The sequence below is a fragment of the Tamandua tetradactyla genome, chromosome 18, assembly GCF_023851605.1.
Source record: "Tamandua tetradactyla isolate mTamTet1 chromosome 18, mTamTet1.pri, whole genome shotgun sequence".
NCBI lineage: Eukaryota > Metazoa > Chordata > Mammalia > Pilosa > Myrmecophagidae > Tamandua > Tamandua tetradactyla.
Genome location: NC_135344.1, coordinates 63,406,418 through 63,422,941, shown reverse-complemented (window position 1 = coordinate 63,422,941; position 16,524 = coordinate 63,406,418). Strand labels below are relative to the sequence as shown.

General features: G+C 39.3%; 1 protein-coding gene across 2 annotated transcripts in view; it reads left to right on the top strand.

Moving 5' to 3' along the window:
* The window catches only part of COLEC12 (collectin subfamily member 12), a 182,906-nt gene that overhangs the window by 10,128 nt on the left and 156,254 nt on the right, over window positions 1-16,524 (top strand). Inside the window, exon 1 of one of the 2 annotated variants that reach the window (XM_077135844.1) lies at window positions 7,597-7,798. The exons of the other annotated variant lie outside the window; for it this stretch is intronic. Within the exon in view, the coding sequence (XP_076991959.1) occupies window positions 7,612-7,798 (187 nt within the window). The 5' untranslated portion in view covers window positions 7,597-7,611. Of the gene's footprint in view, window positions 1-7,596; window positions 7,799-16,524 lie in introns of those variants that run through there. 2 annotated transcript variants of the gene reach the window in all.

The window sequence follows — 16,524 nt, the reverse complement described above, 5'->3', positions numbered from 1 at the left end:
CCAGGCACTTCCCCAGAACAAACAAATAAAGAACAAACAAACAGACAGATTCAACAAATGGTGCTGTAATAATGGGATACTCACATGGAAAAAGAATGAAATGTGATCCCCACCATACAGCATACAAAAAAAAAAAAAAAAGAAAGAAATGAACAGAGCAATACCAGTGCTGGAGAAAATGTAGAGAGAAAGATGTACCTGTTCATTGTTGGTAGGGAAGTAGAGAGGTGCAGCTCCTCTGGAGGGCAGCGTGGTTGCTCCACAGGAGACTACAGGTGGGGTTGCATATATTCTTGCAATCCTGTAGTTAGGTGTATACTTGGAGGAACAGAGAGCAGGGACACAAACTGACATTTGCACACTGGTGATTATGGCACAGTGTTCCCAATTTGCATTGAATGGAAGTGGCCTATTGGGTACATTGACTGAAGAATGGAATGGGGAACTATGGAGACTATTGAATGGCTGCAAAAAGGAATGAAGTTGTGAGGTATGCAACTAGGTGAATGAACCTTGAGGACAGTATGTTGAATGAAGTAAGCCATAAATGAAAAGACAAATATCTCCTCACTAATATGAACTAATTATAATGTGCAAACTCTAAGAATTGAATTTGAAAGTATAAGTTATCAGGTGGAAGACCTATTGTAAAGGTTCATAGATTGTAAGCTCTTACTACAGGCACATCTATTCTGGAGTTGTGGCTGTTATTTCTAAATTCTGAGATGCTGAGCTCTTTGTGTATAACCTGGTCATTCCCTGAAACTTCGGGTATTTGTGTGATACCTCAGACTCAGAGATAGAGTTCTGCAGCTGTGAAAGTCACCATTAACCCATGTGCCAGTTGAATGGATTATATGATTTAGAGAAACCATATTTAATCCTGATCTATCTTGTGGGGGCAGCCATTTCTTCTATCCCTGTTTGGCAATGCAGGTTGGCAACTTGATTAGATTATCTCCATGGAGATGTGATGCACCCAATTGTAAGTATTAACCTTTGATTAGAGGGAGATGTGACTCCGCCCATTCCAGGTGGGTCTTGATTAGTTTTACTGGAATCCTGTAAGAGGAAGCTGTTTTTGAAAAAAGTACAGAGCCCTCACAGCCAGAGACCTTTGGAAATGAAGAAGAAAACATCCCTGGGGGCGGAGGGGTGGTGCTTCATGAAGCCTGTAGAGAAAGCTAGGAGATGTCACCATGTTCGCCATGTGCCTTCCCAGTTGAGAGAGAAACCCTGAACTTCATTGGCCTTTCTTGAGTGAAGGTAACCTCTTGCTGGTGCCTTAATTTGAACATTTTCCTAGCCTTACCTTAATTTGGACATTTTTCTGGCCTTAAAATTGTAAATTTGCAACTTAATAAATTCCCTCTTTTAAAAAGCTATGCTGGGTGGGCCACAGTGGCTCAGCAGGCAAGAATGCTTGCCTGCCATGCCAGAGGACCCGGGTTCGGTTCGATTCCCGGTGCCTGCCCATGTAAAAAAAAAAAAAAAAGCTATCCTGTTTCTGGTATATCACATATATGCACAGCTAGCAAACGAGAACACCCCATACAGCAACTGTTAAAAACACTGAAAAAGTGATCAGACTTCACTTAGAAGTTGATCTGGGTATGACTAAGGTAAATCAGACTTTATAAAGGGTAAAGGGTGATATTGACTGTATTTTAAAACTTCAACTTCTGTGTGAGACCAAAGAAAGAGATGTTTGTTTGGTGCAAAATTTGCATTTTGGGTAGCACACTATCTAATTTAACTTGTATGGCCAGTTTATTTGAACACCATAATTACGTGGAACATTGAATAGGTAATGAGATCTTGTTGGTTTGTACAGATTATTGTGATGCTCTGATACATCCCAGAGTAATCTGGCCAGAAGATAAAAAATATTTTCAAAGTCCCCTTGAGGGACTGGGAAAAAATGTAGAAATATTAAACTTTCCCACGTGGGGGAAGATCTGTTATTCTTGTAAACATTGGGGACTGCCAAGTTGATGGGCTAGCCGTGATCTTGGGACCTGCCTTTATGAAACTTATTCCTGTACAGGAGAAACTAAGCCTACTTATGATTATGCCTAAGAGTCACCCCCAGGGAACTTCTTTTGTTGCTCAGATGTGGCCTCTCTCTCTCTAAGCCAACTCCAAAGGTGAACTCACTGCCCACCCCCCCTACATGGGATATGACTCCCAGGAGTTTAAATCTCCCTGGCAACATGGGACATGACTTCTGGGATAAGCCCTGGGATCATGGGACTGAGAAAGCTTTCTTGACCAAAATGGGGAAGAGAAATGAAACAAAATAAAATTTCAGTGACTAAGAGATTTCCAGTAGAGTGAGGGGTCATTCTGGAGGTTTTTCTTATATGGTATATAGATATCCCTTTACAATTTTTGTGTGTTGGAGTAACTTGAGGGAAATACCTGAAACTGTTGAACAGTAATCCAGTAGCCTTGATTCTTGAAGATGATTGTATAATTATATAGCTTTTAAGGTATCACATGTGATTTTGAAAACCTTATGACTGACACTCCCCTTATCCAATGTATGGACAGATAAGTGAGAAAAAAAGACAAAAAATAAATAAATAATAGGGGGGATAGATGGGATATTTTGTGTGTTCTTTTTCACTTTTATTTTTAATTTTAATTTTTTGAGTAATGAAATGTTCAAAAATCAATTGATGAATGCATAGCTATATGATGATACTGTGAACCACTGATTGTACACTTTGATGATTGTATGGTTTGTGAATGTATAATATATGTCAATAAAATTGCATTTATAAAAAGGGGTAAACTATTCCAACTTTAATGTTGTAGTATAATAAAAAAAACTTGGCAGGTTTTTGTCCCCAGTTCTTGTAGCCTTTAAGTCCTTCCCCAAGAAATGATTGTCTTTTGTTATCCATGGGGGGCCCTGAGCCACACCTGATAGCTCACATACAAATGAGATAACAAGGCGGTGCCAGCTGCAGGTGGTCTTAGAGTAGGGGGTTGGCCACCAGAAAGGACAACCATGTGAATTAGGGGCCTGGAGTTTTGAGTCATGACCTCTCTGATGTCTTAGGAGGGGAAGCAGGCTGGAGATTGAGTTCAGCCATGCAGGCATTGATTCCACAAGTCATGCTTAGGTAATGAAAGCCTGTATAAGCTCTGGATGCTTGAAGCTTTGGGAGCCTCCATGATTGAGATGATGTATCACTGTGCGGGGAGGATGATGCATCCTGACTCCACATGGAGTGGTTGGGGAAGGTAGCATTGGAGACCCTCTCAGACCACACCCCACATGTCTCTTCTTTTGGCTTCTTATTGTTCTTCTTTTCCTAAGCAAAACCTATAATCATAAGTGCTTTCAGCGAGTTCTGTGAGTCTTTACAGCAAATTAACAAACCCAGCGGGGAAGTGGGAACCCCAAGATTTGCAGCCAGTTTGTTGTAATTTCGGGTGGCCTAAGTCCCTCCATTGGTGACTGGTGCCTCAAGGATGTTGCAACCTGTGGGGTCCGCCCTGACTCTGGGCAGTGAAAGTCTGAGCCGAATTGCAGTGTAGTTGGTTAAAAGAAGTGATAGAAGTTGGAGAAGGTTTTGCAGTCTTTATAAGTGTAGGCAATAAATGCTTTAAAGTATAATTGCAACCATTTCATATAATGTAATTATATTTAGTGAGTCCAGGGGTTAAACCTGATCATTTTAGTGTGGTGGTAAGTGTGGGCTCCAAAACCATTTGATGGTGGGCAAATTCTAAACCTCCAGGATCCATAGTTTCCGTGTTTGCCAAATGGAGGATAATAATGGTACCTACTTTATTGGGTTGTTTTCGGGATTAAGTAAATTAATATAGATTAAGAATTTAGAACAGTGTCTGGCACATGAGAACTCGAGAAATTTTAGCTGTTGGAGTACTGTGTTATTTACAACCTGCTGCTTCCTCCAGGCAGTCATATAATTGCCAATTAACCATTTATCTTCAATCAATTAAGTGAAATAGTTCATACCTTGAAGGCAGTAGTTCAGTTTTGGAATCAAGATGTTTTTCAAATTGCAGCTGTTGAAGCTGTGAAGCTGTTGAAAATTTAGCTAGGGTAAGAGGGAATTGTGCTGAATGGGAAACATTGTTAGTATGGGTTTGTTTCAGCTGCTGTCTTTTATGTTTTCTTCATTGTCGTGGTCATGACATTAGCCCAAAAATGCAGAGCCCATATTTACAGTGAAGTTTACCAGTTATAGTGAAACAGTATGATTTTCCCATTATAGTATAATAGTGGTAGAGAATTGGTATACACACACACACTGATAAATATAATACACGTTTAATATATGTAGGAGCACTAATTTTTCTTAAGTGTATCGATGACATAATACAGGCATACTCAGAAATTCTGAATTACCGCAATAAAGCAAATATCTCAGTAAAGCAAGTCACAAATTTTTTTATAAAAGTCGTTTATGCTACATGGTAGTGAATTAAGTCTTAAAAAAAAAACCCACAATGTATATACCCTAATTGAAAAAAATACTTTATTGCTAAAAAATTGCCAACCATCATCTGAGCCTTGAGCAAGTTGTAATCTTTTTGCTGGTGGAGGGTCTTGCCTTGATGTTGATGGCTGCTAAACTGATCATGGTGGTTGCTGAGGGTTGAGGTGGCTGTGGCAAATTCTTAAAATAAGACAACAGTGAAGTTTGCTACCTTGATCAAGTCCTCCTTTCACAGAAGATTTCTCTGTAGCATGCTGTTCTGTTTGATAGCATTTTACCCACAGTAGAACTTCTTTCAAAACTGGAGTTAATCCTCTTAAACCCTGCCACTACTTTATCAACTACATCCTTTGTTGTTATTTTAACAGTGTTTACAGCACCTTCACCAGGAGTAGATTCCATCTCAAGAAACCACTTTCTTTGTTCATCCTGAAGAAGCAACTCCTCATCTGTTCAAGTTTTTCCTGAGATTGCGGCAGTTCAGTCACCTCATTAGGCTCCACTTCTAATGCTAGTTCTCTTGCTGTTTCCGCCACATCTGCAGTTACTTCTCCACTGAAGTCTTGAACCTGTTGAAGTCATCCATAATGGCTGGAATCGGTTTCTTCCAAATTCGTTTGAATGTTGATATTTTAACCTCCTCCCATGAATCACAAATGTTATTTAAAAAAAAAATTTGTCGTGAAATATAACATATACGCAAAAAACAATGAATTTCAAAGTACATTTTAACAAGTAGTTATAGAACAACTTTCAAAGAATGGTATGGGTTACAGTTGCTCAGTTTCAGTTATTTCCTTCTAGCTGCTCTAATAATACCCTTGACGCTTGAAATAAATATCAATATAATGATTCAGTAGTCATACTCATTTGTTCAATCCTATCTTCTCTGTTACAACTCCTCCTTCTCATTTGATCCTTCTCCCAATCTTTAGGGATATTCAGGCAATGACCATTCTGACTTCTTCATGTTGAAAAGGGGTGTCAGCATTATGGGGTAGGGAGATGCAACTGGTTGATATTCTTGGAGAGACTGGTACCTATGGGATTCTCTGGCATAGGAACAATCCAGAGGTTTTAGCTTTCTGAAATAGAAACTTAGTGTGTGAAACTTTTATAGAGTCTCAGATAGAGCCTTGGGTATTCTTTAGGATTTTCAGGAATTCCGTTCATTGGGACTTGGCTTACTATAGCATTTTGCAATACCTAGCTGAAGCTTGCAGAAGAGTAACCTCCAGAATAGCCTCTCAACTCTGTTTGAAATCTTTTAACCACTGCAACCTAATTTTGTTACATTTCTTTTTCCACTTTTGGTCCAGAACGCATTGTCAATCCCATGGCGCCAGGGCTAGACTCATCCCTGGAAGTTGCATCCCCCATTGCCGGGGGTGGGGTGGGGTGGGTTTATATTCTGGGAGTCATGTCCCACATAGGGAGTAGAGGTAATGAGTTTATTGGCCGATGTGGGCTGAGGGAGGGAGGGAGGGAGGGAGGGGTTGAGAGAGAGAGAGAGAGAGACAGACAGACAGACAGACAGACCACATCTGAGCAACAAAAGAGGTTCTCTGGAAGTGACCCTTAGTCTTATATTTATTATACATAGGCTTAGATTCCCCATCACAAAAATAAGTTTCATAAGAGCAAGCCTCATGATCAAGGACTTGACCTACTATCTTGGGAGTCTCTAATGCTTGAGAGAGTATCAGGAATTTCCCAGGTGGGGTTGTTTAATAGATCCATATTTTTTCTCTAGTCCTCAGGGGCTTTGCAAATACTTTTTAATTATCTGCCCAACGTAATCTAGAATGTATCAGGGTATTATATTAAGCTATACAGAATTACAAGATCTCGTTTCTTATTCTAGGCTCCAGTGTTTAGGCTGTTTAAAAGAGCTGTGAGACAGGTTAAGTACGAATATTCTTAATGGCATCTGGAATGGTGAATCCTTTCCAGGAGGTTTTTAATCGACTTTGCCCAAATCTGTCAGAGGAATCACTATCTATGCCAGCTATAGCCTTACAAAATACATTTCTTAAATAATAAGACTTGAAAGTCAAAATGACTCTTTGATCCAAGGGCTGCAGAATGGATGTTGTGTTAGCAGCATAAAAACAACATTCATCTCATTGCACATCTCCAGCAGAGTTCTTAAGTGGCCAAGTGCATTGTCAATGAGCAGTCATATTTTGAAAGGAATATTTTTTTCAGAGCAGTAGGTCTCTCTAGTGGACGTAAAATAATCAGTAAACCATGTAAACAGATGTGTTATCATCCAGGCTTTGTTGTCCGATTTTTAGAGCACAGGCAGAGTAATGATTCTTAAAAGGCCTAAGATTTGGAGGGTGGTAAATGAGCACTGGCTTCAGTTTCATCCACTAAGGAGATGACATCAAAGAATCAACTCATGAAACAAATATACCTCTAATTATTAGGACACATGTTTTATATATACATATGTGTATATTTTATATCATAAGACAGTGTCTATTTCATTGGTAGTATTAATTTTTCATTAAGCTTTCATATTTCTGTTTTGTTTATTATTTACAGTTGGACCGTCAAGTCCTAATGAGCTTTCCTTTGTTCTGTCCACAAATATTTAATATGTACTTTCTGTGTGCACTGTAGAAACATCAAATAAAACGAATAAAATAAAGCCTCTACCTCAAGAAGCTTGCTGTCTAGTAGGCAATATAAGACTTATGCATTAATATCTGGACTCTAAGTAGAAGATGAGAAGGACCCTATTTCAGGTACAGATAAATGCTGGAGACAGAAGGAAAAGACAGCCCTGACTAGAGACATGGGTATTTTTTTTTTCTAGTTTGGTTGGTTTTCTTTTTTAACTTTTTTTATTAATTAAAAAAATTAACAAAACATTTAGAAATCATTCCATTCTACATATATAATCAGTAATTCTTAATATCATCACGTAGTTGCATATTCATCATTTCTTAGTACATTTGCATCAATTTAGAAAAAGAAATAAAAAGACAACAGAAAAAGAAATAAAATGATAATAGAGAAAAAAAACTATACGTACCATACCCCTTACCCCTCGCGTTCATTTACCACTATTTCAAACTGAATTTATTTTAACATTTGTGCCCCCTATTATTTATTTTTATTCCATATGTTCTACTCTTCTGTTGATATAGTAGCTAAAAGGAGCATCAGACATAAGGTTTTCACATTCACAGAGTCTCATTGTGAAAGCTATATCATTGTTCAGTCATCATCAAGAAACACGGCTACTGTAACACAGCACTACATTTTCAGGCAATTCCCTCCAGCCTCTCCACTACTTCTTGAACAACAAGGTGATGTCTACTTAATGCGTAAGAATAACCTCCAGGATAACCTCTCGACTCTGTTTGGAATCTCTCAGCCATTGACACTTAGTCTCATTTCACTCTTCCCCCTTTTGGTCTAGAAGGTTCTCTCAGTCTCTTGATGTTAATTCTCAGCTCATTCTAGGGTTTTTCTCAGTCCTTTGATGCTGAGTCTCAGCTCATTGCAGGATCCCTGTCCCACGTTGCCAGGAAGGTACACACCCCTGGGAGCCGAGACATGGGTATTTTTATTGGAGGAGAGATTTGAGCTGCTCCTTAAAAATGGCTTCTTTGATTATCTTGAATTATATTTCATATTTCAAATTGTATTTCTCTAGTGGGGTGAAAATAGTTAAAGAAAATTTTCAAAAGAGAGGTGAATGGTGTATCAGGGCTATCCTGAACCCTTTAAGTGTGACATTTCAGTGTGGGAGGTGAGAGATCAAGTCCAAAGTTTTTTCGAACTCTGTTGTTTCAGTGCAATTTTGGTGCCTCATTTGTAATTAATTGTAATATATTGCTTTGGGCCTAACTGTTTAGATAATATAAACATAACATTAAGTGATTTGAAAACAGGAAATATTTGTCAGGTGTTTTCCCCACCAAAGACCACTTCCCCTGGCATTTGCACCTCCAGAGAAATGGATGGGATGGGTGGCTTTGGTTTTCTAGTGCTCAGTGAGGTATGAACTTGAGGACTTCCTGGGCCCTTAGGAAATCTGAGGGAGGTATTCAAGCCCTCATCCTGAATCTCTTAATGGGATTGGATGAGAACTGCCTGCACTCGTATGAGAAAGTGAATGACGGATGTGGTGCCTAGGTTTTGGTTTTTTTTTTTACTTTTTTTTGCATGGGCAGGCACCAGGAATCGAACCCGGGTCTCTGGCATGGCAGGCGAGAACTCTGGGTGCCTAGGTTTTGAGTGTCATATCTGTTCCTTATTTGTTAGGTTGTTAACGTTGGTAGCCACTGGGGAAAATATGGTTCCACCTCTACTGCCTACTTAGGAGTAAAAGTATAAGGAAAACTCCTCTCAATTTTGTTGTCATGTAAAGGAAGGAACACAGTACCCTGATCTCTCTTTATCCTAAAAGCAAGCATCTCCTATTTTTACAAGCCTCAGAATTACAAGTTGTGCCGATAATTGGAGTAATCTTATGTCTTTATAATTTACACTTGAAAAGCAAACAGGAAGTATAACATTGCATTAATAAGTTATCCTATTGTTGCAAAATATGACATTCAGAAAACAGTTGAGTAATCTAAATAAAACTCCTGTGAACTTTTACATAATCTACAAGTGCTTAAATTGCTGCAAAGTCCTTCATCTGTTTGGAAAGATGTGAGACAGATTTTGCTACTCCATCAAAAATATCCTGCACCTCAGATATTTTATTACCGCAATAGCCAAGGGGATAAACCAAAATATTTATTCCGTCGGGTGACCCACTGTAGGGGCTGCAGTTCCCACAGATGACCATGTGAAAGCGACTCCACGAGCCCTGGTCAGTGGGCCGTGGCTACCGATTCAGGGTCCAGAGGGCACTGAGCCTTTGGCCCTGGGATGCAGGGACCGTGGGGGCAGGCACCCTCTCTCTCCTTTTCCCATGCTGGGCCACCATGATAGAGTGGGTGGGTGGGGAGGACACGCAGGGACAGTTTGAGGGGCCGGAGCAGGCTGTCAAACTGGCTGGCAGTGCCGGGGGGTGGGGGTCACTGAGCAGTCAGAACAGAGGCTGTTGAGCACCTGGTACAGAAGCAGTTAAATATTTTAGGACAGTGCTGGTTTGTTCTAACAGCTGTATAAGAGGTGGGAACGAATCAAGATATAAACCAGGTAGTGTAGTGGACAGATCCCACAAGTACAGGAGCACCGTGTCCAGCTTGGAAGAGAAGTCTAAATTCAGCCTAGTCCCTCTCTGCAGTCTTTCAGCTTGGCTCTTCAAAATGTCTAAATTGTTTTGTGGTTCAGTTCTGCATTTGTTGGGAACCTGCTTTGTGCCAGGCATGGATGGCTCCAAACCCAAACTTTTTATTCTGGAGATTCAGGTTGGACTCTGCACCCAGTCTCTTGAAGCTTGATGGCTTTTCTGGCCAGCAGCATCTGTTGGCCCTAAGCACTTTTATTTTTGTCTATCTGACTTTTATCTTCTGTTTATGTTCCTTTGGTTTGTTTGTTTTACTTTTTAATTTTTCTCAAAGTAGAGATGAGCATAGTTTAAATCAAATAATATTATTACAGGTTTATTATGAAAAGCAGCAGTTTCCTGTCCAACCCACCCTCCTTTCACCATTTCCCATTCCCCAGAGGCAACCTCATGATACATTTTTCAACATTTTTCTCTTGGCATTTACCTCTTTTTCAGTTATCTGCTGCTGTCAGATAAATTATCCCAAAAGGTGTGGCTTAAAACAACAGCTCTTTATTTGCTCATGATTTTGCAATTTGGGCTGGGCTCAGCAGGGATGGTTCTGTGGGGGCAGCTTGTCTCTGGTTCCTCTGTGTTGGCTGGTACCGGGCTCTCTCTCTCTCTCTCCAAGTGAACTTCAGTCACATTCTGTTAGTCAAACCAAGTCACAGGGCCCACCTGATTCCAGAGGAGGGGGAATAGACTCCTCTACTTGGTGGGAGGAGCGGTGGCATGTTGAAGGAAGGTGGTGGCCCTCTCTGTAGTCTCCCACAACCCCCGTGTCTCTAAGTGACATGATTATGATGCTCCTGCTTGATTCTTTTTCTTTTGTAGACATTATCTTGATAGCACATGAGGATTTGGTTCTCTTTCACCTTTCACCTCTTCCTCAAACCCTCATGGACACCATCTGTCTCCTTCCATCTTCCCGATATAGTTAGATCATAATCTTGATTAGCTGAGTATCCAGTGTTTATATTATTACCATGTAAATGCCATCACAGCTGACTCAAATTCCTTTATTGCATAACTTTTTGTTGTCCCTAAAGTTAGTGATCCTCTTGTTATTTTGTTTGTTTAGATTCCTTTGTTTACATCATAATTCATTCCCAAAGTCTCATCTAGTTTTCTAAATTTCTACTCTGTGCTCCAGACATATTAGGTATTCTCTCATTTTTGCCTTCTTGAAGAAATTTTTCCTGGAGTCTTCTGACATACTCTGGTCTGGATGGTTGCACACTTGCCATTCTAAGATCTCCACTCGTCATCCTGGGAAATTTTCTCCACCTCTGTCTTGGGTTGGATTTTCTCATGTCTTCATGGGCTTGTTCCTTTATTTTAGTGGAACACATTCTCCAATAACTTCTTGAGAAAAAAGTACATGGGAGGTACATATTTTTGGGATTCTGCTGGTCTAAAAATGACTTCATTTTGCCTGTCCATTTAATTGAGAGTTTTCTAGGTTGAAAATAGTTTTGCCTTAGAATTTTGAATTCCTTAGGATGTTGGGTTTTTTCTTTTAACTTCCAGTTTTGCTGTTGAGAAGTATGGAGCAATTCTTACTCTTTATTTTTGTAAGTGATCTGTTTTTTCTTCTCTGGAAGTTTTTAGGATTTTCTTTTTTCCTCAGTGATCTGAAATTTTACAATGATGGGCCTTAGAGTGAATTTCCTATTACTGCCCATTCTTGTTCCGGGCAGTGATGGGCCCTTTCATTCTGGAAACTCATGCTGTTCACTACTGAACAATGTTGTTGAATTATTCGTCCAGTGGTTCCTTCCTTCTGTTTAGTTTTTTTTGTCTGCAATGCCTGTTATTTGAATATTAGGCGTCCTGAGTTGACGCTCCAAATTTTTCTCATTTTCACTCTTTTCTATTTATTTGCCTTTTCCTCTACTTAATGGGATATCCCAAATATATATTCCAGTGCTGTTATTGAGGTTTTTTATTTCTGTCTCATTTTTAAATTCTAAGAGTTCTTTTTCTCTGATGTTTCCTTTTTTATAGCACCCTGTTCTTACTTTATGGATACATTATCTTCTTTTATCTCTATACGGATATTAATGGTAAGGTTTTATTTGGTGGTAATTTTTATCTACCTGCATAATATATATTTCCTCCAAATTGCCTTATCTTTTTTAAAATTTTTCTTCTTTGTCTTTTCATGTTAGAAGCTGTGTCAGATGTCTGGTGATCCTTGGCTGTCTTCTCATACTTTAGAGTGAAGCCTTGTGAAAGTTAGTTAGAACCTCTTTGTATTGGTAGGTTTTGTCAATTGTGACCACCCTTCTGAACTGATCTGGCTGGTCTATTGCATTGGGACCCTCTTGAGATCAGAATCTATAGTTTATTTTTCTCTTATCTGGTCAGACTCCTCAGAGAAGAGCCTTCCAATCTTTAGTCTATGGAAGATACAGTCTGACTTAACATTCAGTATGTAAACTTCCACCTTTACCCCTGATTTCATTATAGTTTCTCTTATCTCAACTCTACCTATTCTCCACTAGACTAGAGACCTTTTATTTTAGCCTCTCCAAATAATAAACTTTTTATCTTCTGTGATCAGAGAAGGGTAACTGTCCATATATGTAGGAAAGCTGATGGTCCAGCTTTTTATTTTAACATACCACACAAATTACCCGTTTAAAGTGTATAATTTGATTGTCCTTTTTTTGGTATATTCACAGAGTTGTACAACTGCTGTCACAATAAATTTGATGACATTTTCATCACCTTGTAAAGAAACCGTAGACCCATTAGCCATCACTTCTTAACTCCCTGGTCCTCCTAAAACCCCCAGCCCTAGCCAACTGCTAATCTATTTCTGACTGGATTTTCCTACTCTGGACATATCATATAAATGGGAACATACAATGTGTGGTCTTTTGTGACTGGCTTCTTTCACTTGGCATAATGTTTTCAGGGTTCATATTTCACTGTATGGATATACCAAATTTTATTTATCTGTTCATTTGGTTATGGACATTTGGATTGTTTCTACTATCTGAATATTAAGAATAATGCTACTATGAACATTTGTGTACAGAATTTTATATGGATATATATTTTCACTTCTCTTTGGTCTACATAGGAGAAGCCCTACTGGATCATATGGTAACTCTATGTTTAACTGCCAAACTCTTTTCCGAAGTGCCTGCACCATTTTACATTCTCACCAGCAGTGTATGAGGGTTCCAGTGCCTCCATATCCCTGCCAACACTATTTATCCTTTTTACTATAGCCAACTACTTCTTAAACAGATGTTCAACCAGTCCTCCAATTTTTAGCCTCACCTTTTACCCTTTCCATAGCTACCTGGGTCTCAGTTTCCTAAGCCTTGTCAGGATTCTGCTTTCTGTACTGCTAGCATAGGGTTCAGTTTCCGGGGTCTCCTGGTTCAGTCGCCATCATATCATGGAACTCAGGAGCTTCCCCACCCCACCCCCTGCCAGGACCTGGCTTTTGTCTTGGTCTGATTACTCACAAGCTGTGAGACCTTGGGTCCAATTGTGTAACCTCTCTGAATCTCAGTCCTCTCATCTGTAAAACAGAGAACCATAATGGTACTGACTAAATATTAGTTATTTTATCTTCTCTAAACATGCTGAGTATTCAAAAACAGAAATATTTCATCTTTTTCCTTTAGGAATTCTTAAGCTGGTGGGAGAGAAAGACATATATAAGTCTAATTTGCTTAATTTTCAACAATTGTGCCATAAATGTGCTAGCTGCTGAGGGTACAGTGTGACAAGTTTCCTGTCTTCAAATGGCTTACCATCTGGTGGAATCAAAACCAGAACTAGAGTATAAGGCAGACTGAGGTAAGTTCAGTACCACTGGTACACAGGGCATTGAGGAAAAGGAAAGGTAAATTCTGACTGTAGGGGTATTGCACGATTTCGTCCGCAGATGAGATGGAACCGTTTAACAGATATGAATCTCTCCAAGCCAACTAAACTAAACTTCACTTGAACTCATGTTACTCTGAAATAGCAAGGCTTACAGTGTTTCACCAGCAGAATTCCGTTCAAAATTCTGCATCGCAAAATATCTGACCATTGTGGCTCGGTGCCAGTTACTAAGGAAATATAAAAAAAACATAAAAATAAAATTTACATTTTAAAATGCCTAAACAAAATACAGTGTAGCCCACAGATATTAAAATGAAATGCTAAAATATACAGCATGCATGTAGATATAAATCTTAAATACTTTTTGTTATTTGATATGTGAAGGTTGCTTCTTCCCGGCAGACAAATTGCTGTCAGGGGCAGGAATCAGATGATGGCTACTGCAGTACTCAGGTCTTAAATCTTAACCAAGTCCTTGTTCACATCACAGTCTAACAGTTACATGACTTTGAAAGTGTCAGAAACAGATTTGAAAAGTGGCAGGTTGCTAAGAAGACCCGGTCTAGAAGGAATATCCTCATTCAGTGTATCACCTTTGCAGGTCCTCAGTACTAAATACTGGGACACGTTTAGTTTGGGTCAATAGAGTGTGAAGAAAAGGTTTTAAGAACAGAATACAATATTGCACCCAACGTCAGGCCGTTTGTCTTCACTGAAACTTGTCTATTGGCTGTTGTGGGCCCGGTTGTAGCATTTTACCCTCTAAAATGTTCAGCTGTTAAGAACACTTGACCGTTCATCCTTTCTCCTGTGCTTCTTGTAGCCTGGTGTAGTTTGTCCACATAAGCACAGGCTCCATCGTTCCTGTCCTTTTCCTCTGTTCCCTAACTCTCTGGGGTTCTCTATATGCCAGACCTTACTACCAGCCTGAATTGGCTGTTTGTTGACTGAGCAGCTGGGAAAATTTGGCTCTGGGGGACTCCTGAGCTAATCTTCCACTGTCCTCATTCTGTCCCTTCTTTAAGGATATGAAAACAGAATTCCAAGGTCAACTTTTTAAAACATTGAGTAAAATAAAGTTAAAGGTTTTTTTCCTCTCAGCATTTTTCATAGTCTTTAACAGTTCGAACACCATTAAACGTTTCTAGGAGAGGCATATAATATTCAATGTTTCCCAAACACCATTTATCCTGCTCCCCCCAAAGGAAAAAATGTACAAGTCGAGACTTTCTCTGTGAGACCTTCCCTCTAAATCCCTATCAGAAGTTATCTGTAGTACTTTACTTGTACCCCTCACATCTCATGATTTTCTATCTTCTTTTATAGGTGTGCTTTTTTATTCTTCTAATACCTGTCACAAGAATTCTTAATCCTTTTGGGATAAAGGTTAAGACAAGAAGTAGAAGAGCCTCCTTGAACTATAGTATGGATTGTTTGTGAGGCCTTTAGCTTATGAACCATAATGGGTTCGAGAGTGTTAATTTGGAGCAGAGCTGAATTGCTTTCATAACAAAAATATGAGAAATTTGAAATTCCCAGGAAAATAATCAGGAAGGAGAGAAGAGTTCATCAAACTAAATACTGCGTGGGAAAAAGATCAGAGAGGGAAATAAAAAAAGCAAAAACTTGGAAATGGCCTTTGAGGAAGAACAGGTCTAATGGGAAATTTTATTGAGGGACGTAGTATATACCTGGTCTCTTGTCTCCATTGGGAAATCTGAAGTGATTCCTTGACCTGTGATCCCATGGAGAGTTGATATGGTTGTTGTTATAGTTTAAAGCTATATATACCCCTGAAAACTGTTCTTAAATTAATTCGTTCCTTTGGGTGTGAACTGATTGTAAGTAGGACCTTTGGATGAGGCTACGTCAGTGAAGATGTGTCTCCCTTCAGTCGGGATGTGTCTTAATCCTTTCTGGAATCCTTTATAAGAGAATGAAATTCAGAGAGAGAGAGAAAGCCACAGAAGGAGCAGACAGAAGCCGAAATCAAGGAAACCCAGAAGAGAAGGGAGAGGCTAGAAGACACCACCATGTGCCTTACCATGTCATGTGATGAGCTAAGAAGCAAGGATTAGCAGCAGCCAGCCCCAGAATGCCATAGTCCCTGGGAAAGCATTGCCTTGATGATGACTTGATCTGGACTTTCTTTTAGCCTCAAAACCATGAGCTAATAAATTCCCATTGTTTAACCTGACTCATTTCAGGATATTTGCTTGAGCAGCCCAGGGAACTAAAACAGTGGTGGAGGGGTTAGAGCTGGCAGGGGGCAGGGGGAGATGCAGATGTTTCATCAACTTCACTAGACTGTAAGCATTTATTTATTGAATGAATGAATAAATGAATGGGTTTCTAAGCAGAAGCACCAAATAATGATTTTTCTTCAAGTGAGACTAGAACATACCTCTCGGCCATTAATATGGTAGAATTATTAGCTAAAGCAGGCCCAGAGAAGGGGCTTAATATGTACTTGTTGAGCTAACAGATTGCAAAATCCATAAGAAAGGTGCTGTTCTCTTGGTTGGAAGCAAGTTTTCCCATGTAGAAAGAACTAAACCTTTAATCCATGACATAAGTCTACTTCAATTTTGAATAATTGACCTTCTAGATTCCAAACCAAGATCTCTTCCCTGTCCTCAGAATAAGGAAACAATGGCAAAATGCATAGATATCACACCTCTCCATTCTGTTAGAAATCATTGCTTTCTAACATGTGTTTTCCTAGCACTTTATAACAAACTAGTATTCTAAGATTCACTACATTGTATTATAGATTCAAACATCTTGGGTTTATTCCATAACATTTCAAGAGTCAGATATAGCTAGGTCATGTTTATTTTTTGGAGGTTAAAAAAGACCATCACAGAGGCCTTAGAAGCTTCTCCCTCCCCTGAAAGCTTCCTAAGGGACTTTGTCTTACTTGTGAAGCCCCACTGCTTAGTGGTTCATAGT